Source organism: Cetorhinus maximus, chromosome 22 (assembly GCF_964194155.1).
Source record: "Cetorhinus maximus chromosome 22, sCetMax3.hap1.1, whole genome shotgun sequence".
In the NCBI taxonomy this organism is placed as follows: Eukaryota; Metazoa; Chordata; class Chondrichthyes; order Lamniformes; family Cetorhinidae; genus Cetorhinus; species Cetorhinus maximus.
In genome coordinates, this window is record NC_135900.1 from 47,807,045 (window position 1) to 47,831,021 (window position 23,977).

Genomic DNA, 23,977 nt, shown 5'->3' on the forward strand with positions numbered 1-23,977 from the left:
CTTTCTAAGTACCGCCCAAATGAGTCTCATGCTCATGAATTCCCTTTCCCCTACATGCTGAAAGAGTGCTACAGCCTCTGGCTGGCCTCTTCCTGTTTGATATGTCTCTGGTTCAGTTCATGATCAATAAGAGATCAAACCTGCATTTATGTGTGTCACACTTGAAGTGCTACTATGATTTTCATCAAAATTTAAAAGAAAATAAGCATATTGGGGGTGAAATTGGTCTGTGCCAATTGGTCTGTAACACACTTGAACTGCTCTGATGAAGGGTCCACACTTGAAAGGTGAATTTCTGTTCTCTTCACAAATATGCCTGATTTGCGGAGTTTTGTTTCAGATTCCCCATAACTGCAGTTTTTTGTAAATTACTTCACTAATAGGTCACATTTGGTAGAATCTTACTGTTCCAAGCTTGTAGTGGAATAAAACATCAGTCTCAATTTTAACAAGGCTGTGTTCGTCTTATGTGGCTGCATAAACTGCAGTGATGCCGAATGGCTGACAAACTATTGAGAACCGTATGAGCTCTTCTCATGGATAGTATTCACTTTGGAAGACATAATTTAATTGGCATTGCGTACACTCAGAGCACAAATATAAGCCATTTTTAAAAATTGAAGTTTGTATTACAAACTTTCAATCAGTCTTTTAAAAAAAAACTTCACTTTTTTTTATTTTTAAGCCTTAACCAAGATCATGCAGAATTATACCATTTCCCAATTTGGAAAAGGTGGATGGATGACCTACTCCCAGGCCTCTACTGTGCTGATTCTAAATCTTAAATGAACTTTATTTATATTATGCTGCCTTTTGTTCTTGAGCTTTTCTGTCATTAATACTTGAGTTGTTTAATATGAAATATGGAGTTTAGTTGTCTTTTGGCATTCAGTACATTTGCTCTATCCCCATAATGGTCTGACTGAGATACGCAGGTATATCTACGCTAGTACAGAAACCTTCAGATAGTTTTTCAAAATATAATGCTGCATCTTAATTTTTAATTGAGATTTGTCACGCACTTTCATTTATACTGAGTTTCCGCTAATTTCCTGTACCATACGATGCATGACTTTCATAAATATTAAAGGCTGTATGAATTTTCCTTTTTAATCACAGGAGAAGACTGACGTCGAAGGGACCTTATTTGTTTATGCAAGGTATGGACAATCAGTAGGACATAATCTTATTTACGTGTGACGTTCAATTTTTTGCACTAAATGTCTGAATTACTTGACCTTGAATGTCCTCTGTATTTGTGCCCAGAGACCTCCAACTGTGCGATACTCATTCAGTACTGCACTTGGGGTGTCAAGCTTTATGTTCCAGTCTGTGGAGTGAAAAAGAGAAATGTATGGTGGGCCCCAATTGTTTACCCCATTTGTGTTGGTTGAATGTTTGTATTCTAATGGGATTGGCAGTAAATTTGAGTGTAACTTGACATCCTGGAATGGGTGCGTTTGTGGTTAACTTCTGGGTGTGCCTATGGAGTAACTTCCATGCCTAGGCCATATGCCAATTTTCTACTTTTATACAAATTTGTTATATGTTGAGTCGTAAGATGTTTCAAATGGTGTGCTCAACAACGGTACAATTTTCCTGTATGCCTTCAGTTTTGTTAAACAGCAAGCTTTGCTGATGGCTGTGCAGTGAAATATTAAGGGAAGCCAGGTTATTCCAAGAGTTGAAACTTGTTGCACCTCCTAGCTCTTAGATTTTGAATGGCCTTTCAGAGACCTGGAAGGAAGTTGTCTGCCCACTCATGTGGCTTGGGATTAGTTTCTAGCTTTGGAATTGCACTGCAGAAACATGGCTTTTATATTAATTGATCTACACTACACTTCCATGAACTAATGATCAAAACAGCTCAAAAGTTAGTTAAGATTACTTTTCTAGCTGAGGAAGTGCCCACTCTAACACTTGTATTACCGAGACACTCTTCAAAGCCCCTAGTAATTAGACTTGCTTTAGTCTTATAAGTACCATTGGCGAGGATGTTTACAGTAGAAATCTGTGTGACAAAGCTGGTTGCCCTTTATCTGGTACCTCAGAATAAACTCCAAATTCTCTCCAACTATCTAATTGCACTTAGTTTATCTTCAAGCTTATTGGCAACCACCAAAATGTCACAAACATGCGGACTCATGGTTCTAGTTCTCTTCTGAGACAGTATTGTGGCCTTTTATTTACATAATATATTCAAGCTATGGCTTCTACTTCCACTTTTGTCTGTTGTAACAACTACTATGAGATTAAACTCTTCCAGAATTTTAGGGTCTTTCTCTACGTGATTGTTTCTTGACTTGAGTCACATCTAGACCCACTATCAGTACTTGTATTGTGCTTTCTTACTCTCCACACACATCCCATTCTGCCAGTCCATGGATCTCACTGTTGGCCTTCATTGTGAATATTTAACCAATGTTAAATTTTGCCAGTAGCTTTTCCTGCACACCCTACAATTGCCACATCCCTCCATTCACTAGATCTTTCTGGAATATGTCACCTGAGTATTCAATGTGTGCAGTTGGCCTTTGGATGTGATAGCACTGTCCTGTGTGTCATCACTTACTTTGCCACTGCCCAGCCTTGATTTACTATATTCTGTTCCTCAGCACTTCATCACAAAACATGAGTGCTTGAGGTACAAGGTGTGTGATTTGCTTCTATCAGCTGAATCCGAGATTTTCTAATGAATTCGATTAATCGTGAGGAATGATCTTAACAGTTCGGTTGCCCTGCTTGATAAGTAGTGTCTTAAAATAATGACCCATTACCATGACTTTTCCATTTCCTGTAACCCTTTTTTTTGTGGTATAGAAATCTCCTGAATTAAATTCTGTCTCTGTTGCCTCAGAATGCCTCAGAACTCCGAATTTTCTCAGAGACCTCAGCTTTGATGAGAACCAGGCCTCCCTGCATGGAAAATATTCAAATGTACAGGAAAAAATAGAACTAATTATCAGACGTTCAAGAGCACAGCACAGAAGACAATTTGGGGTTTTGCCCATAGACTAACTGATGGGGACTAACCCTCCAACCATCTGGAGTGATTTCTTTGCATTAATTGCCCATACCAGGCCAGTTCTCAACTTGAACTTTCAGCATGACCATAATATTTGCTTTCACAAATGCCTCTGAACTTGTCATTGGCAAATTCCGCTCCATTATCAGTCAGAAACTTCATTGGTGTCTGAGGCCTTGTTCCAACTATTTTTCAATTATTTTGTCTACAAAATGTAAAATGAAAATAATTCTGTCTTTGTCTCATATCTTTAGATCTATGGCAACCACTTTGTTAAAGCCACGTGCCAGTGGAAGGGTTATGTTAGAACGCGGCAGTGTCTTCCAATACTCGTTACAGATTTCATACGTCTTATTAATTCCTGTTAGCCTTGTATACTCTTCATCAACATCTTTTAGCAAGATTTTTAACCTCTGACAAGTAGGGTGAGCAAATTGCCTGTGTAACTTTAAGACAATGTGCGTTCTTTCCCTCTGTGATTCTCGACACCTGATGCTATTAATACCTGTCTAACACTTAAATGAGAAACATCAGGTTTTGTTAATAACAAAAAACTACTGCGGATGCTGGAAATCCAAAACAAAAACAGTTCTGTTGAAGGGTCATGAGGACTCGAAATGTCAACTCTTTTCTTCTCTGCCAATGCTGCCAGACCTGCTGAGTTTTTCCAGGTAATTCTGTTTAGGTTTTGTTAATGTCCTGACTGGGTAAGCTTCAGATACAATGACTTTCCAAAAAGTAATTGCTTTATCAGTTAATAGGTGCTTCTCTGCTTTATTGCTTTATCATGTGCTATGTCAAGTTTAATTTTTGCCTTTTCCATTGAAAGTTTCTTCAACAGCATAGGTATCTCGCTAGAGTCTACATTAGTACAAATAAAATGGCTTACTCCAGTTATTTTACATTGAGGCCACTAAAGAGAGTTGTAATTCAATGTGTTGTCATTACTAAATCTGAAGCAAGTAGTACTTTTATGTCCCTTAATCTTGTGTCAATCCTCACTACTTAGTGAATCTGGATAAGCTTTTTGCTTTTTGTTTTTAACATTTTAATCAATCTGTTTTGCATACTGTTGAAGTGCAAGCACTCTGAACACTGAACAGTTAAACATGTCAAGAACTAACACATTCATCACAGGACTAAACTCCTTGTGACCAGTATAATTTGTTCGGATTGTTCTTTATCTTCCTCCTCTTCCTTAAGAGTTCTGAGCGTCATGTGTCATTTCGAAAACCCTGCCTTGCAATTTTGGGCAGTTCTTGCATGAGAATCGCACTTGAAGCACCTATTAACTGTTCCTTGGGCAGTCCTGCGATTCATTGGCCAATTATTACTGTTCCAATTTTGTCTTCTGTAATAGCCTGATCTTCTAAAGGTGCTTTTGTCATCATTCTGCCTGTCTGTTATGGTATTGATGCCTGTACCCTGGGTAATTCAAAATCTGGCAACCATTGAGTCTTCCATTCTTTTTTTTTACTGTGGAATGTCCCAATTGCTCCATGAAGACTGAAAAAAATGATTGTTTGTTTCCCCAGGAATTTTTGTATGGCAACAGACATGTAATGCAAGAGGGTTTCCCTCTGAGAACCAAACACCAATTAGAACCAGGAGTTTCTCTATATGAGACATTTTAGCATAAAACAGCAATTTAAGTGCTCATACTGACCTAGGGATTTCCAAATTGAATTTCATCAACCTTTTATACAATCTGATAAAGTCCAGGATATATTTCTCCATAGAATGACTATCTGTTTTTCGAAAAATATCGAAGCCTAACCATACATCTTAGGCATTTAGCAGGGTTATTATTTTGTAAATTTCTTTCAATGTCTAAATCTTCATCAGTATCCAACTGACAGGCATGCATCCAACTCACAAAATACTTTGCTTCTAATTTTATTCCTTGTAGGAAGAGACCAAGCCAAGGCCCTACCTTGTTTCCTCTTCGTTGGTGACATAATCCCTGTTCACATATCCAGTTTATTCTTCCACGGGTCACAGAGTTCAGACTCTGAGAACATCATGCCCTAACATTTACGTTCTGTAATTTTTCAAATGGCTACAAGGATTGTAGTTTTGTCCATTTTGGCAGGAAAAATAAAAAAGAAGCATGGTGAGAGATTGCAGAGCTCTGTAATGCAGAGGAATCTAGGTGTCCTAGTGCATGAATCGTAAAAGGCTGGTATGCAGGTATAGCAAGTAATTAGGAAAGCGAATAGAATGTTATCATTTATTGCGAGGGGAATTGAATACAGAAGTAGGGAGGTTATGCTTCAATTATACAGGGCACTGGTGAGACCATATCTGGAGTATTGTGTACAGTACTGGTCTCCTTATTTAAGGAAGGATGTAAATGCATTGGATGCAGTTCAAAGAAGGTTTACTAGACTAATGCCTGGAATAGGAGTGCTGTCTAATGAGGAAATGTTGGACAGGCTAGGCTTGTATTCACTGAAGTTTAGAAGAGTAAGAGGCAACTTGATTGAAACATGTAAGATCTTGAGGGGTCTTAACAGGGTGGATGTGGAGAGAGTGTTTCTTCTTGTGGGAAAATCTAGAACTAGGGGTCACTGTTTAAAAATAAGGAGTCACTCATTTAAGACAGAGGTGAGGAGAAATGTTTTTCTTTCAGAGTGCCGTGAGTCTTTGGAACTCTCTTCCTCAAAAGGCGGTAGCAGCAGAGTCTTTCAATATTTTTAAGGCAGAGGTAGATTGATCCTTAATAAGGTTACGACCAGGATGGGAGGAGTGTGCAGTTTATCTAGCCCCACTACTCCACAGGTCATATAATTAATGTAAATATTTAATTCACTTACCAAAAAAGACAATTATTTACCTTCGCTGATGTTAGACCCAGATTAAAAGAGACTTTAACCAGGCTTCTTTCAATGATCTTAGAATGATTGATTTATTATAAAATGAAACTTTTTTAAAAACAAGTTGCAAGAACTGGTTAACACAATTTGTAATCTGAAAGTGTATCTATCTATCCCTTTTAAAATCCCCCAGCATACGCGCGCACACACGCATACACGCATAGGTCAAACAAATAGGGTCTCTGCAGAGATGGGCAGTTGAAGAAAAATCTTTATAAAAAGAATGAAGCTCGCAGGGTTTTGACACTATTGATCTGGTGCTCCCTCTTGCAAGGACGGGTTACTAGTCCCTGTAGATGCATGGAGATTCTCGCCAACAGAGCTTCAACATCGAGGAAAATAGAGCCTGATCAATCCTCCTCGTCTTAGCCTCTCGGGTTTCCAAATATAGACGGGTTCCATTGAGATGAAGATTCCTAGCTGGATACTGATAATCACCCTGTATTTTAAGCAAAGCAAGGAGCGAGCGAGCTGGGTAGCTTTTCCCCTTCTCAGTTCATTCCCAGCTGGGTTTAAAACAAGAAGTTCAAAGCATAAAGCTCTTCTGTTGGTGATTTCTAGTAAATTACTCGGCCTTTGCCATTAAAACAGTTTTTTCCCATCAATTAAAGTGGCTGCAGTTCAAAGAGACAAATTGTTTTTCTCCATAATTGCCATGCTGGTCATTTAGCTGACGTCATGTGATTTCTTGGAAAAGGCAAGCTTACTTCAGTCCAAGATGAGCTTATGACCTTTATTCTAAAACAAAAATATTCATGTTAGGTCCCAAGTGTCCAAATAATGCAATGTCCTTCCACATTTGAAAAGAAAATGTAGTTCTTGTAGATATGGTTCTAACAATAAGCAAGGGGTAAAAGGTTGTCGGGGTTAGGTGGGAATGTGGAGTTGGGTTACAATCAGATCAGCCATGATCTAATTGAATGGCAGAACAGGCTCGAGGAGCCAGGTGGCCTACTCCTCCTAATTTGTATGTATGTTCGTTAAAAAAAAAATTGTCTGAGCTTCCATTCTTCTCCTTTAGGCAACCATTGTTTGCTATCATAATCAATTCCAGAAAGCCAGTTGATGAAGATTTAGAACTGAAGCTAACCTTGAAACACTTTTATATTTTGCAAGTATACACCTCCGAATCACAACCAGCACAGTTTCACTCTGTCTATTTGTAGGGATTCAGGTGAATCATCAGTTAATGCCCACAACCTGTATATAGCTAAACACAATGTACAATTAATAATCTAACTTTTTTTGTTTTTTCATGGGGTGTCAGCGTTGCTGACTCAGCCAGGATTTTAATTGCCCACCCCCAATTGACCTTGAGAAGGTAGTGGTGAGCCGTCACCTTGAACCGCTGCAGTCCATGTGGTGCAAGTATGCCAACAATGCTGTTAGAGAGGCAGTTCCAGGAGTTTGACCCATAAACAGTGAAAGAATAGCGATATAGTTCCATGTCAGGATGGTGTGTGGCTTGGAGGGAGGTTGCAGGTGGTGGTATTCCCATGCATCTTCTACCTTTGTTCTAGGTGATACAGGTCACTGGTTCAGAAGGTGCTGTTGAAGGAGCCTTGATAAGTGCATCTTGTAGGTGGTACATGCTGCTGCCACTGTGCGTCAGTGGTGGAGGGAGTGAATGTTGGTGGATGGGGTTCCAATCAAGCAGGCTGCTTTGTCCTGGATGGTGTTGAACTTCTTGAGTGTTGGAGCTGCACTGATCCAGCCAAGTGGAGAGTATTCTATCATACTCCTGTCTTGTGCCGTCTAGATGGTGGACAGGCTTTGGGGAGTCAGGAGATGAGTTACCCTGCACAGAATTCTCAGCCTCTGACCTGCTCTTGCAGCCAAAGTATTATATGGCTGATCCAGCTTAGTTTCTGGTCAATGGTAACCCCTGGGATGTTGATATTGGGTTAATGTTAATGTTAATGGATTCTGTCTTATTGGAGTTGGCCATTGACTGTCACTTGTGTGGTGCAAATGATATTTACTGCTTATCAGCCCAAGCCTGAATGTTGTCCAAGTTTTTCTGCATTTGGACATGGACTGATGGGGAATCACTCTCACCTCACATCTTGAGTTCACCTCTTTTGTGCATGCCTGGGCTAAGGCTGTAATGAGATTAGGAGCTGAGTGGCCCTGACGGAACCTAAACTAAAAACTAAGCGTCAGTGAGTAGGTTATTGCTGAGTAAGTGCCATTTGGTAGCACTGTCAATGACTCCTTCCATCACTTTGATCAAGAGTAGACTGATGGGGTGGTAATTGACCGGGTTGTATTTGTCCTTTTTGTGGGCAGGACGTACCTGGGCAATTTTCCACGTTGTAGGGTAGATGCCAGTTCTGTAGCTATACTGAAACAGCTTGGCTAAGAGCACAGCTTGTTCTGGAGCACAGGACCTCAATACTATTGCTGGGATGTTGTCAGGGCCCATACCCTTTGCAGTGTCTAGTGTCTTTAGCTATTTCTTTATCACCTGGAGTGAATCAAATTGGCTGAAGACAGACATCTGTGATGCTGGGGACCTCAGGAGGAGGCTGAGCTGGATTATCCACTCAGCATTTCTGGCTGAAGATTGTTGCGAATGCTTCAGCCTTGCCTTTTGCACTGATGGGCTGGGCTCCCCTATGATTGAGGATGGGCATATTTGTGGAGCAGCCACCTCCTGTTTGTTGTTTAACTGTTCACCACCATTCATGCCTCGATATGGCAGGACTGCAGTGCTTGAACCTGATTCGTTGGCTCTGGGATCGCTTGGCTCTATCTCATGTTGCTTTTGCTGTTTGGCATGCAAGTCGTCCTGTGTTGTAGTTTCACCAGGTTGACACCTCTAGGTATGCTTGTTGCTGCTTTTGGCATACACTCCTGCACTCTTCATTGAACCAGGGTTGACCCCTTGGCTTGATGGTAATGGTAGCGTAGACGATATGCCAGGTCATGAGGTTGCAGGATGTGGTGGTATATTATTCTGCTGCTGATGGCCCACAGCGCCTCATGTTTGCCTAATTTTGAGTTGCTAAATACGGTTGAAATCTATCCCATTTAGCATGGTGGTAGTACCACACAACATGATGGAGGATATTCACAATGTGAAGACGGGACTTTGTCTCCACAAGGGCTGGGCGGTGGTCACTCCTACCAATACTGTCATGGATGCATCTGCGACGGGTAGATTGGTGAGGATGAGGTCAAGTAGGTTTTTCCCTCTTGTTGGTTCCCACCGCCTGATGCAGACCCAGTCTAGCTGCTATGTCCTTTAGGACTCGGCCAGCTCCGTCACTCATGATGCTACTGAGCCACTCTTGATGATGGACATTGAAGTCTCACCCATTCTGTGCCCTCGCCACCCTTAGTGCTTCCTCCTAATGGCGTTCAACATGGAGGAGTACTGATTCATCAGCTGAGGGGGTGCGGGAGGTGGTAACCAGCAGGAGGTTTCCTCGCCCATGTTTCACCTGATGCCATGAGACTTCATGGGGCCCAGAGTCAATTTGAGAACCCCCAGGGCAACTCCCTCCTGACTGTATACCACTGTGCCGCCACCTCTGATGGGATAAGATGTACTCAGAGATTATGATGGTGGCGTCTGGGACCTTGTCTGGAAGGTATGAATCCATGAGTATGACTATGTCAAGCTGTTCCTTGACTAATCTGTGGGACAGCTCTCCCAATTTTGGCATAAGTCCCCAGATGTTAATAAGATGGACATTGCAAGGTTAACAGTGCTGGGTTTGCCGTTGTTGTTTCTGGTGCCTAGGTCAATGCTGGGTAATCCGTCCCGTTGCATTCCTTTTTGTAGATTTTGTAGCGGTTTGATACAATTGAGTGGCTTGCTCAGCCATTCAGAGGGCATTTAAAAGTCAACCACATTGCTGTGGGTCTGGAGTCACATGTCGACCAGACCAGGTGAAGACAGGCAGATTTCCTTCCCGAAAGGGCATTAGTGAAACAGATGGGTTTTTACAATAATTGACAATTGTTTCATGGCCACAATACCAAGGCTAGCTTTTTAATTCCATATTTATTAACTGAATTTCAGTTCCACCAGCTAACATAGTGGGATTCAAGCCCTTGACCCCAGAGCATTAGGCTGGGCCTCTGGGTCACTAGCCCAGCAACATTACCATTATGCCACCACCTCCCCATAACATTCAGCTCAGCCAGTCCACAACGGCGTTTATGCTCCACTCGCCTCCTCTCAACCTTTCTCGTCTGTCAGCATAACCCTCCATTCCCTTCTCCCTCATATACTATCCAGCTTCTCGTTAAATGGATCCATACTGTTACCCTTAACTAGTTTCTGAAGTAGCAAGTTCCACATTCTCACCTCTCTTTGGGTAACAAATATATGAACGAATATGTAAAACTCTGTGCAGCATATAACGGAGACAATACATGATGAGTTTAATCTCTTCTGTTTTGCTGCAGTCGTGATGTTTTAGTATTAGAATGGGCAATGGTTCATGAAAATGTTTGGCAAATCAGAGTATCAGTGACCTTATTTGAACGCAAATGCATTTTATCTAACTCCCTGCAAATTAAAATTGCATTTCTTAAAATGTGGAAACTATGTATCTGCTAATTGACTTGGGTTTACCTGAAGTGTGATGGGACATTAGTTTACTTTCTTGGGTTGAAGATTGGTACTTGATAGAAGTGTATTGCTGGAGCATCACATGAGAACATTTAAAAAAAAATAGTTTTGACTATTATAGTATGTTTGACATCAGGAAATTAATTAAGCTTTCTCATCATTCTTTCATATGCATAAATACTTGTTATACCATTGTTACAACTATGGAAAATACTGTTTGCATCTCAGCACACTGAACTAGGTGCTGCTGTTTAAAAAATCAAAAGAGCATTATCTGTAATTCAGCAAGACACAGATCCTAAGGTGGCTCAAAAATGATATAAAATGTTATAATTATCTTTGAGCAACATGTCCTGACATCTGATTGCATAATGGGTTTTTGGGAGCTTTAGAGAAGACCACAATTTAGAAAGCCTTGTTTATTATATATACATACATATATTTGATAAAGGATAAGAAGAAGCTGGAGTACAAAGGTTAGAAACTTTCAGAAGGAAAGGAACAAAATATTTATGTTATAAATTAATTTGGCATATGTAAGGTAAACTTGATGTGATCCTAAAAGCAAATGAAAATTTGATGGTTTTTTTATATATGGTCATCAAGTTGAGAGATATTGGTGCTGGGAATAAAACTACCAATTTCTGTCCTTCCTTCATGGCAGAAATAGCACAGCTAAATGCAAATACAGTTCTTTAATATTCTGCTTGAACCTCAGATGAGCACATCCCACAGCAGCAGTTTTTCATTCCTGATCCCAGCCGTCTAAGCGAGATTACAAATTTGTCCTGAAGTTGGGACAGTTCTGTGCTGCAGGCTCGGTTGGACCTGCTCACGAATGAATTGACATGCTCAAACTTATTTCACATTGTACTTACTATAATAGCCAGCAGATAGAGGAACATCATGTTATCTGTCAACCAGGACCCAGACACTTGTCTATTGCAACATGCTATTCAATCCTCTAAAATATATATATATATAAAAAACAATAGATTGCAATAAATCTTTATTGTCTGGATATTCAGATGAAATTTATTAAATTTAAAGTACAAAAATTATAGCGTCAACTCTATTCTTATTGCTGAGAAGAATGGCTCCTTACAATCAGGTTAAAGTGTATTGATGCTAGGTTTTACATAAGATATTGGTTCGGACGTTGTAGTGGTGATGACAAGAACTGGCAGCGTTGTCCAGCATTATTGCTCTGAAATTTACACCAACTTCTGGTGTTCACACACACACAGTTAAACACAGAAATCTAGAAGTTGCTATCAGTGATAATACATTTCTCCAGATGGTGTGCTGTTGAAGTCCTGCAGACTGCAATCAATTACTAATAACTGAACTGACAAGAACTTGTAATATCGCTATTAAAAACCCCTGAAAAGGTTGCGCTTTTAATGAAGTAACTGAGTTCTTAACTGTGTACTAAGTCGTAAGGATATTGAAGAACTTTTCTGACCCTATGTTTGTGTTAGTCAAATTTTTGCATTCTGCTAGTTGTGAGGTCGTTAACGTGAGGTTAACGATATTTCTGCTTCTAATGTATATGTCCCTTTTTTCACTCTCTGTAAGACTTCTAAGTGAAGGATAATCGGTGCATTTTACTTGCTATCTTTGAGACTACTTCATTGTGATTGGCTGCTTACTCTGCTTAATGACATCACTGTTACTGAACGCCTGGAGATCTCCTAGATTTGGCAGCAGATTCAAATTAACATTAGGAAAGGTGAAATCCATGCCACAAAGATTGCTAGGTCTTTGTGGACAGCTTTCTTTGAGGCCAGCCTTAAGCACCATCGCCAGTTAAGCACCAGTTTCTGGTCAATGGTAACCTCCAGGATGTTGATAGTGGGGGATCCAGCGATGGTAGTGCCATTGAATGACACGGCGTGAATGTTACTTGCCAAATATCAGCCCAAGCCTGGATATTGCCCAGGTCTTGCTGCATTTGGACACGAACAGCTTCAGCATCTTCAGGTCAGAGGCTAGGAATCCTGCAGTGAGTAACGCACCCCTGACTCTCCAAAGCCTGTCCACCATCTACAAGGCACAAGTCAGGAGTGTGATGGGATACTCTCCTCTTGGCTGGAAGAGTGCAGCTCCAACAAGATTCAAGAAGCTTGACACCATTCAGGACAAAGCAGCCTGCTTGATTGGCACCCCATCCACAACATTCACTCCCTCCACCACTGACAAACAGTGGTAACAGTGTGTACCATTTACAAGATGCACTGCAGAAATCAAGGCTCCTTAGGCAGCACGTTCCAAACCCACGACTGATACCATCTAGAAGGACAAGGGCAGCAGATACATGGGAACACCATTGCCTGCAAGCCACTCACCATCCTGACTTGGAAATATATTGCTGCTGTTCCTTCACTGTTGCTGGGTCTAAATCCTGGCACTCCCTCCCTGACAACACTGTGGGTGTACTTGCACCATAGGGACTGCAGTGGTTCAAGAATGCCGTTCACCACCATCTTTTCAAGAACGATGTATGCTGGCCTTGTCAATGAATGAATTTTAAAAAAAATTCCAACTAGTGTTTTAATGAGATTGAATGTTTGGAAAACAAGGTTTTATTGAAAGATAATGGGCTGGAACTTGCTGGAAATATAACATTGTGTTAGTGGCACACATTAATGGGTAACTCAGCCAACAAGTTGAGAGAAATGAGAGAAAAGCTACGAGTTGCATATCTTTAGAACTTGCTCATGAATTTATGGTATTCTGCCAATTGCTTTACATGAACAGAATCCTGCTCTTAGCCTATTTTCATTTTTAATAACTCCATAGATTCACTCATTAATTTGCACGTTAAACCAACCACAAATTTAAGCCTGTAAATTAACACCCCAAGTGCATTTTTAGCAACATGGTAATCATTAATACAAGACCAATCGGCCTGTGGCCATAATTAAACAGATTAAGCTGTAGAATCTCATTCATTCATGTAGCACGTTGTTCAAGATTTAAAACTAATATTTTAATTTTGTTTTTCTATTTCTGACATTTTTAGCTTAGTTAAATCTTTCATAATCTATGGGCAGAATTTTACTGCCCCGTCGCAGCAGGGGCAGGGCTGGAAAATGTGGTGAGCCGTTTAAAAGTCCGTTGACTTCAGCAGGGACCGGAAAATCCTGCTGGTGGGAGTGGCCATAAAATTCCTTCCTATTTCTCTTCATATACCTGATTTGACTCTCAGTTCACGTGTTTCAATTCACCTCAACTGATCTGTTTCTTTCTTGACCCTTAAAGTTAATTGGTTAAGGAGATACCTTGCTGGTTCCACTGAGGTCCTAGATGTCCTGTTGTCCTCACCATGCTGTTCCCAGTTTGCACTCCCAGCAAATTAACATGCAAAATGTTTGTGAGCCGAAGGATGCAGAAAAACATTTATGTAACGGAATGCCATGAAATGCACTGCTCCAGGAATATCTGGCGCAATGCTGAGGTTTGGTAACCCTCCATGTGCAATGCTAAGAAAATATATTTTCCAGCCGTGAAAATGTAATCCATGCAGCAGTGTTTTTTTTCTTATACATTTGTGTATGTCTGTAAATACATATATATGCACATATATGGATAATATATTTAGCAGTCAAGACTGAACTAGCTTGCTGTTTATTGCCAGGAACATCATTTTGAACGCTGTGCTGTATGAAAACTAAACTATTTCATTTACTTAGTCCCTTCAAAGAAGAGAATAATGGTTCCTTATGTTCAACTGCAAGATTTGCTGGCTTTGTATACTGTAAATTCAAACCATTTCATCTCTACCCATTGTATGTATTTTCTGGAAGTCTTTCATATTTTTAATATTCAACTGTCTCGGCACCACTCTGGAATTCCTTTCTTAGCCCTTGCCGCTCTTTCATTTACCTTTTAAAAGCTTCCTCAGCCATACTTTTGGTAACCTCCCTGAACACCTCCACTATTACTTGATCTCTCCCTTCTTGCGAAGCATCTTAGGAATTCTTGTGAAGCATCTTGGGAAGTTTCTTATAGCAGCCACTATATAAGTGCTTTATTTTCCAAGGAGTTTTGAGAAAACATGACAGTGGGAGTGGAGGAAGAGAAGTAGTAGAAAACAGAATAAACTTCCACTGACCACATTAGAAATTGGCTCCATCTGTTTGTAATACAGTAAACTGAATTTTATAGTTCAAGTAGATGAAAATAATGATGCCCTAAAATTAGTGCCATTAGTTTATTTCTCATCAGTTATAGAATACATTTTTATCTTGAAATTTAAAATTGGTACATCTTTTCCTGATGGCTCTGAGAGTTTATCCAGTGGGTGACTGAACTGAGAAGGAAGGTTGAAGGTTCAGTTGCAGATCTGTGCAGACTTGGTGGATCTCATATGTGAGATAGTGGTAGCGTAGTATAGTTAACGTCGTTGCCCTGATTTGGAAAATGAAGATTAGCCAAGATTTAAGGTCCTGCTTGGCATTCATCGACCGCTGTTGGAATTGCAGAAATCTGATTAGGATGGGAATGGGCTTCACTAGGTTCCCCAGGTTGAATAACATGCCAGTACTCGGAGTCAAGGCTCATTTACTGTCAAGAAACAAGAAATCGTGATATTTTTATTCTGTTAATAACCCTGTCATATTTCTTATGTACTGGAAGACAGGCTGTTGGGAGTTTGTAAATATGGTAATTGGACTAAGAACTGGAGTGACTGCAAGAGTCTAAAACCAACAGTAAGCAGTGGTCTTGATATGTTAATGAACTAAAGAGGGACTTCAATCATAATTTTACATAAAGCAATAATAGGAGTGGTTTTGAATTGAGTTGTTTTAGTCTGAAGGGGTTATATGCAAGTTGTAAAAAGGTGTAAGGTAAAAATAGGGTAAGTTTGTTTTTAATATGTCTAAGAGCTAGGGTAAAGAAACAAGTTTAATCAATTCTGGAAAGAAAGCATTCCTGAAGAGACTGGTTGAGACAATAGAGAGATCAAAGGGAAGGAATGCATTTAAGGAAATACTGAAGCTTCAGTGGGGGTAGTTGCTTAGAACTCCCAGAAGACAGCAGGATAGCTGGTCTGAAATACCAGAAGACAGAGTGAACAAGGCCAGACTGGGAGAACCAGGTGCTGTCAGCCTCTGAGGGCATCCCAGGGAAATAAAGGCACTGTGTGGTAAAAATTACTGGAATTATATAGATTTTGAAATCTATAGAAGGTTAGTTGCTGAACAGAAAAGGGGACAGCTAGCTCTGAGGGTAGTTAAATTAGGATCTTGTGGAACTTTTAAAGTACTGTTTTATGTGAAGCCATTCTTGTGTTGAAGTGTAATTGTGTTTTTTATTGCTTTATTCTTTTAATAAATGTTCACTATAAAATCATCACAAATAGTTGGAGAGATCATTTCCTGATTTCAGAACACCTCATACTATACCAATTGCAAAAACTGTTTTGGTAGTTGTTTCGAGTTTCCCTCTGGGATTTGGGCAGCTCAGTATTTACCATCAGCCTTGCCATAACATTAAACATAATGGCTACTTGGAGTCAACAGCTTCAGGAGAGGTGGGAAAAAAAAATTGACACAAATGAAGAGGTAGATGAAAAATTTTAACCCTGCATGGTTTTTGTAGAGATTTTGGTGCCATGCCCATTCTTATTGAAAATTGAATTTTGTAGTAGCAAACTACATAAATTTAACATCTGGCTTAAAACACCATCTGAAAATATTGATAACTGAGATTGAAATACTCTAAATACAAGAAATGGGGATGAAACAATGTCTGACTGTAAAAATATATACATATAAAGCACTAAAGGCTACACCTTTATAAGAATATATTTTGCTCTAAAGTTGGGGAGGTATTTTACTAAATTGCCATCAAGCCTCTTGATTAATTAATAAGAGTGCTTTTTCAGTTTTACACATGGCAGGATATAGCCTATTGATTTTGAAGTTGATTTTTTGCTTTAAACAAGTATTAATTTTCAATATATTTAAAATCAAACTATTGGGAAAAAGCATTTTTGAAACATGAACGCCATATAAGCTGTGCAATGAAAAGTTCAGTTATTTTTCATAAGTGCTTGATTTATGTTGTTTGCTTTTGTGCCTATAGTTTGCTGACTACACATTTGGCCACAACATTGTCAATTCTACTGTCGTCACAAAAATAGGAGAGGCCATGGCAGGGCTGATTTTCTATCTTTGCCTGCCCATGGGACCCAGTTGCTTGGACTTACTCTTACTCTTTCTAACAGCATTATTCTTTACCAAAGCATCAATAATTTTCATATTGGTAAGCACTCAGATCCTTCATTAACTCCATCAATGGATACAAAGCCATTGTCTGCCAGCAGTCACAACAGAGAATATGCAATCAGAAAAGTCTGCTGCTTCAGAGGTATTAGCTACCTGTGCTCTTGTCTAATGCGCCGGTTTCCATTGCTGATAGGTTGAAATTACAATGCAATAAGTAGTTGTCATTGCATCCTGCTTTCCTTTCCTCCTGTGTTGAATGGATTACGTGAATTGCTTGCCCAATATCCAACATGAATGATACGCTAGGACTAGGCAGAAATCACTTTTCACAGCAAGCATTTCTTGTAGTGTAGCTCCATAGCATGTCATATCAACTTGCTTTGGTATGTTATGTTTGGCATAAGGATATTGGCTCTGTCACATGTAGATTTAGCATTTCTTGTGAGTTTTGCAGTTGTCAGATTTTGAGGAGCTCTTTGTATCTTATTGTCGGAGTAACAGCAATGTCACCGATTTCCTTCAGTCGGGTACAGGCATAATAACAACACCGCAAAATCATGAGGGGATATGGGGGTTGGGGAACGGTTTGGAATTTCCATTCAGTATTTTTTCCCCCAAACCTTGCAACAAATTGTGTAATTTGTGCTTGGCTTTTATTATCCTTTATCAGAGCATTTTTTATTCAAAGGTAATGTTGGGTGCAGCTTGTAAAAATGTTCCACCAGTGTTGTAGAGCTACTCAATGTTCTAACAAGAGAAATTGTATTAATCATCAATATTGAAACATTCTGTGGGATTGCCTTTTTATGCACCAGTACTTAATTGTAATGTAGTTTCTGAAACTGTTGATCCATACTGCAGAAATAGGATCTTTTCAAAATTCTAAAGTGAATTTATTTGCTTTTTCCAGTTTGGTGAGGTTGTACAATCCAGGAGATTTAAAAGTTATGATTTGCTTAAACCAGCTTAACAACAATGAGATCTAGAGACAATCAATTTTCCATCCTGACCATGGAGAAGCAGAATACTAGTCCTTAAAAGGGCTAAGACAACATTACAAAGGCAGAAACTGGCTTGACAACTGAGAAAGTAGTGGAATGATACCGGAGAGTGTAAGAGGAACTGTGGACGGGGGACTGTGGACAAGAAAGAGGCATGAATACATTGGGGAGTGGAGATTGAGCCCAAGTTCAGTTTGGTTACCATTTTCCTGGATCCAGTCCCTTTGTACTGTTGGGCACTGGTCCTCTAACTCTCTTGCGCCTCCTATTCTCTTATATTCTTTCCCGAGTTGCACTAAACCCAGGACTTCATTCTTAAATCACTGAACTCCCTCCCTGGCTTGCAAATCCCTACATTATTTTACCCTTGCTGCCTCCTTGAAGGATTACCCTGATACTCCCAATCTCTAAAATCACAGGATTCCTTGTCCCGCATACCTGGATCATATAACTGCACCAATGTCTCCAGAACCTACATCTTTGATGTTTCTGGAACCCCATCCCTGCTCTACCAGGACCCTAGGATCTATTCCTCCCAAATACAACAAAATGATGAGAGATCATCTCAGCACTAATCTGCCCGGAGGTTGAATGCTGCACCACTTGGGATGGGGGACAGTGGGTTTAGCGTTAGGAAACAATGAGCATTGTGCAAGAAGTGCCTAATCATGATGCTTCAACCATTAGGAATGGTGATTAGCTTGATGACTTGGTCTTTTATGCTCATCTTTCCATATGTTCATATTGACAGATTATGGGCCTCTTACCAGTCCCTTCTATTTGCAATGCCAATAAGGCAGTGTCCCAGCTAATACTACTTGGCTTAACACCCCTTGTTCTTAAAAATTCCAACACATGATGAAGGTACAGTTTTCCAAAATCCACTTTAGGAAAGGATCAGTTCTCAGGAGGCAAGGATGTTAGTTTAGGCAGCAATGTAACTGCTTACCTGCTCGGTAATGTTTCAAAAGAACAAATTTTTTCCACTTTTGGTGGGGTGATGGTTATGATTTTGTGTAATGAATGAAAAAATAATTTGCATACATTTTAATATACTTTTTTTCAAATATACACAGTGCATCAATATCTCTCTTTCACTGTGGGTGCTTTTTCTTTGTTCACAGCAATTTGTAGATACTTGGATTAACTGGTAGAAATAGATTATCAGTACAAGGTTGTCAATTTTTTTAATGTTTGTCAACGCTATTCTGACTTGCCGTTCTCTGCTTTTGATTCTAGATCTGCTTCTCCAAGGCATGGCTTCACCATCATGAACAGGCTTAGCGTGGAGAACAGGACTGAACCAATTACTAAGGATTTGGACTTTCAGTTACAAGACCCTTTTCTACTCTATAGAAATGCACAATGTAAGTTTGGAAGTTCTTTTTTGTGACTGTGCTTTGTTGATAAAATTGTACTGTATATATTGGCCATTTTTAACTTTCAGACACAGCTTGGCTTAACTGTTTCCTGCTCCTGAACTAACAAAACTGACTTGAATTGAGCAGAAGTGCTGTTTTTTCCCCTTGACTATTGATTAGGACTATCACATAGTGACCCCTGCCTTAGTATTGTACAGTCAGTAAGAGCACTTCAATTTGAATCATAACCGCTGTAGCATTTCCAATTTCATAACTTATACACAATTTTACCAGTTTTTAGCTAGTGTCCCAGTGTTTCATGATAATGGAATGCTCCATGGAATAACAAAGGTCCTATTCTATAGAAGTAAAGCTTCATTGATGGTCACTAAGAGAGAAAGTCAGTCTACTCTCTTATCTGAGAGGAGCCCAAATAACAGTGGGACCTTTCTTTTTGGGAGATGTGGAAGATAAGGAGATGGAAGGGAAGCACATTCAGGGCACTATAGTAGTGAGTTGAACATTCAAACAGCATAGTAACTAACCTCAGGTGGAATGGATATTCTTTTTTAAGATTGTGGATTTGTGTTTTAATTTGTTTTCTTTTCATCCTCCCCCCAAAAAAATCTCCATGCACATTTGTTTGGCACAGTATAGACAGCCACTTGAATAAAAAGCAGACCCTGGTCCTATATGCATCATTTAACGTCAATAATTTATATTGTAATGGCATACAGTTTCATCTGTACACCTTTTTGTCTTTGGAGACATAGAAAAATCATTGTTAGTAAAAATGTAGATCTGAACTAAAAAAAAGTCTTATCTGGATCTTTGGTAGTTTACTTGAAGGAACCAAACTGCGGGCAAGTCACCTCCCAGCTGTGCTAGTCTATCTGCTGGCAGCCAAATTAGAGTGTTGTTGGCAAAGGCTTAGAAAGAGGTTGCTTTCCTGCCTTCTCAAACGGGGAATAAGATGTGTAGTACAAGGAGACCAAAAAGTAATATATACCTTTTTAATGGTATTGGTGGAAAAGGGGGTATGTAAGATTACAGGACCTGAACAATGTGTAAAACACCAAATTCATTATCTTATTGTATCTGAAAGCTGTTCATGACTGTGTATTTTTCAGCAAAAGAATCAAATAGAGTTGAATTAAATTAATGCATAACTAATTGCCAAGATATATTCTGCTTGAATCGAAGAAAATTTATAGACCATGTCTGATAGTTATCAATTTGTAATACTTGTAACTACTGATTTAATTATGGCTGTATGTGACAATCTAAATCAATATTATACAAAATACTATTTTGAAGAGGTTGTTAACATGTGGGAGATGAATAACATCATCAAGACATAACATTCAATGTGTTGAGTAGTAAAAACATAAATATGAACATAGGAAATAGGAGCAGACGTAGGCCACTTGGCCCCTCGATCTTGCTCCGCATTTAATAAGATCATGGCTGATTTGCTTGTGTCTTGAATTCCACATTCCCATCTAGCCCCGGTAGCCTTAGATTCTTGATAGGCAAGGGAATCAATCTACCCCTACCTTAAAAATATTCAATGACTCTGTCTCCACTGCCTTCGGAGGCAGAGAGTTTCAAAGTCTCAAAACGCTCTGAGAGAAAAAAAATTCTCATCTCTGTCCTAAAAGAGCAACCCCTAATTTTAAAACAGTGCCTCCTAGTTCTGGACTCACCCACAAGAAAAAACATCCTTTCCATGTCCGCCTTGTCAAGACCATTCAGGATCTTATATACTTCAATTAAGTCACCCCTCACTCTTCTAAACTCCAGTGGAAACAAGCCCAGTCTGTTTAACCTTTCCTCGCAAGACAACCCGCTCATTCCAGGTATCAAAATGGTAAACTTCTTCTGAATTGCCTCCAATGCATTTATATCCTTCTTTAAATAAAGACACCAAAACTGAACACACTATTCAATATGTGGCCTCACCAATGCCCTGTATGACTGAAGCATAACATCTCTACTTTTATGTTCAATTCCTCTCGTAATAAAGGATAGCATTCCATTAGCCTTTTTAATTACTTGCTGTATCTGCAGACTAACTTTTTGTGACTCATGCATGAGAACACCTAGACCCCTCTGCACCTTGGAATTCTGCAGTTGTTCTCCATTTAAGTAATACTCTGCTTTTTATTCTTCCTGCCAAAGTGAACAACTTCACGTTTTCCCAAATTGTGTGCCATCTGTCAGATTTTTGCCCACTCACTCAACCTATCTATATCCGACTGCAAACTCCTTATGCCTTCTTCACAACATACTTTCCTACCTATCTTTGTGTCATCTGCAAATTTAGCTATCATGCACGCCTTCACTTCTCTCATCTAACTCATTGATATAAATTGTAAAAAGTTGATGCCCCAGAATAGACCCTTGCGTGACTCCTATCGTCACATCCTGTCAATCTGAAAAAGACCCATTGATGCATAGTCTCTGTTTTCTGCCAGCCAGCCAATCCTCTATCCATGCTAATATGTAACCTCATGAGCTTTTATTTTCCGCAATAACCTTTGATGTGGAACCTTATCAAATGCCTTCTGGAAATCCAAGTACTGTATGTCTACAGGCTCCCCCTTGTCCACAGTGCATGTTATTCCTTCAAAGAACTCCAATAAATTGGTTAAACATGATTTCCCTTTCACAATACAATGCTGACTCTCCCCAATTACCTTGTGTTTCTCTAAGTGCCCATCTATAACCTCCTTAATGGTTGATCCTAACACCTTCCCCATGACTGACGTCAAGCTAACTGGTCTATAGTTTCCTGTTTGCTGCCTAGAATAGAGCAGTTATGTTTGCTACTTTCCAGTCTGATGGAACCATTCCAAAACATAGGGAATTTTGAAAAATTAATACCAACGCATCTTCTACCTCATTAGCCACCTCTTCTAAGACCCTAGGATGAAGTACATCAGAAATCGGAGACTTGTCAGTCTGCAGCTCAGTACTGCTTCCCTAGTGATTGTAATTTCACTAAGCTCCCCCATCCCTTCCACCTCCTGAATAATTGGAGTACCTTAAGCTTGTATTGAAATTACTGAACATACTCAAGTAAAAGTTGAATTTTTGAGACAGTTTTTAGGCCAAAAGTCATGGATTGACTTTTATACGGACAATGTTTGAAGGACTGATGTGTGCTTGATTTGGGCCCATAAAAACAATCGCAATGGAATAAAGTTAAAACCAACGATGCTAAAGAATTCATATTAATTCTCTAACATTTATTTATTTTATAATATTGCAAGCTATATACATTTCATCAAACCTAATATAAGTTAAATCATCGGCGGTAGTAGCGGTAACTTTAGCATCATCGTTCCACAAGTAATCATCCTTGATACCATGGAGTGCGTTCGAAAGTCCACATTTTAGAAATGATTTTTTGACGATATTGGGATCAAGTTCATTCCACGCACCTTGACCCATTGTCACAATGTTGCTCATGAGGGCGCTTGTATATTTCCGCCATTGGTGAATGTATTTCACCTTCCAACATCCAATTATTCCACATCTTTTGATACTACACTTGAGAGGTTTATTTATACACACATCCAAGGGCTGGACAACTGTTGTAAGACTGCTTTGAGTAACTGCCACATTGGTGTTAGTTGATCTCACATCACGGAATACATCATCAGCAAGGTAGAATTTGAACGTGTTCTCAATGAGCAGACCCTTTTCTTTGCGTAGTCCTCCTGGCCCAAATTCCACATTTCTTTGATCAGTTGCTTGCAGCTGCCTTCATCCATCCAGCCTTTCTCATGAACATGGATGGCAATGCCTTTGTGAAATTTTTCTTTGGGGAGGACATTGCTCTTGAATATCACTATTGCATTTAATTTTGTCCCATCCATCAAATAAGATGGGACCACTGTCAACTGTGTCTTCTGGCCAGCCATCTTTCCGAGGACAAATTTTTTTATCAATCTTGATTACTGTCTTCTTTGTTGGCATATCAAAGTTCATTGGTGTTACATCCATATTTCCAATGGAAGTCAATTGATATGCATTTTTAACTCTATATTGGATGACACAGCAGTGGAAAATTTGATGATTTTATTGTCAAGTTCAGGTGGCAGAAGCTGTGAAATTTTAGTTTTCTGAAGGAGCACTAAATTATGGCTTTTCGTGAATCTCATGTGTCCCTGACACTGGCCTTGAATTCTTGAATACCACCTTTCGTTGCTTCTCTGAGTGCATTGAGTTGGGTGGTTTCAGGGTGATGATATTACCATTTTGCAGATGCTCATTAACCTATTCTGCTATTTTTTTTCCTCTGGGTAAGGCCGCTTGCTTGCTCTCTGCTGTGTATTTATTCTTTGGCAACTTTTCTAGTTTATTGGATATCTTTCTCTAGTCACTAATTATTTTCTTGGAAAAATTAAACTCTTGCTGCTGCATAATTATTAGTCTTCTCAGTGAATGCTACAGCTTTCATTTTAAATTGAGCTGCATACTTGCTATTCTTTCTCGAAAGCGTTGTGATAGGGCATGTGGCACACATTAGTCTTGTTGATTGGCAGGGAGATTGGCACTAGAATTGGTGGAGGGAAACTCTAAAGATTCCCATGTGCATCTTTAAATTAATGAATCGTAGTAATTACTGGTAATTAATTAATAATCACAAAACGGTTTGCTCCCTGAAAACCTAGGGGTAACTTTTTCTTGAAATATATGAATAATTCTGTTTTTTTAGGCCAGAAGGCAAGGGGTTGACTTTTACGCAAGTATGTATGGTACATATATTTTAAGTATTGTGAATTTAGAATTGTGTATATCTAATATGAGAGTAGGTGTTGTTATATTGGATCTTTATAATCTTTACAAGCAATGTGACAACTGGGCATTAGGTGATGTAACCAA

The 23,977-nt window shown here is 39.4% G+C and overlaps 1 protein-coding gene across 5 annotated transcripts in view; it reads left to right on the top strand.

Moving 5' to 3' along the window:
• Positions 1-23,977, top strand: part of dcp1b (decapping mRNA 1B) — a 99,552-nt gene that overhangs the window by 15,078 nt on the left and 60,497 nt on the right. For 2 of the 5 annotated variants that reach the window (XM_078568252.1, XM_078568251.1), the window contains exons 2-3: positions 1,120-1,160; positions 18,963-19,090. In XM_078568252.1, coding sequence (XP_078424378.1) covers positions 1,120-1,160; positions 18,963-19,090 — 169 coding nt within the window. Of the gene's footprint in view, positions 1-1,119; positions 1,161-18,960; positions 19,091-23,810; positions 23,842-23,977 lie in introns of those variants that run through there. The other 3 variants (XM_078568254.1, XM_078568255.1, XM_078568253.1) reach the window with 3 other exon arrangements.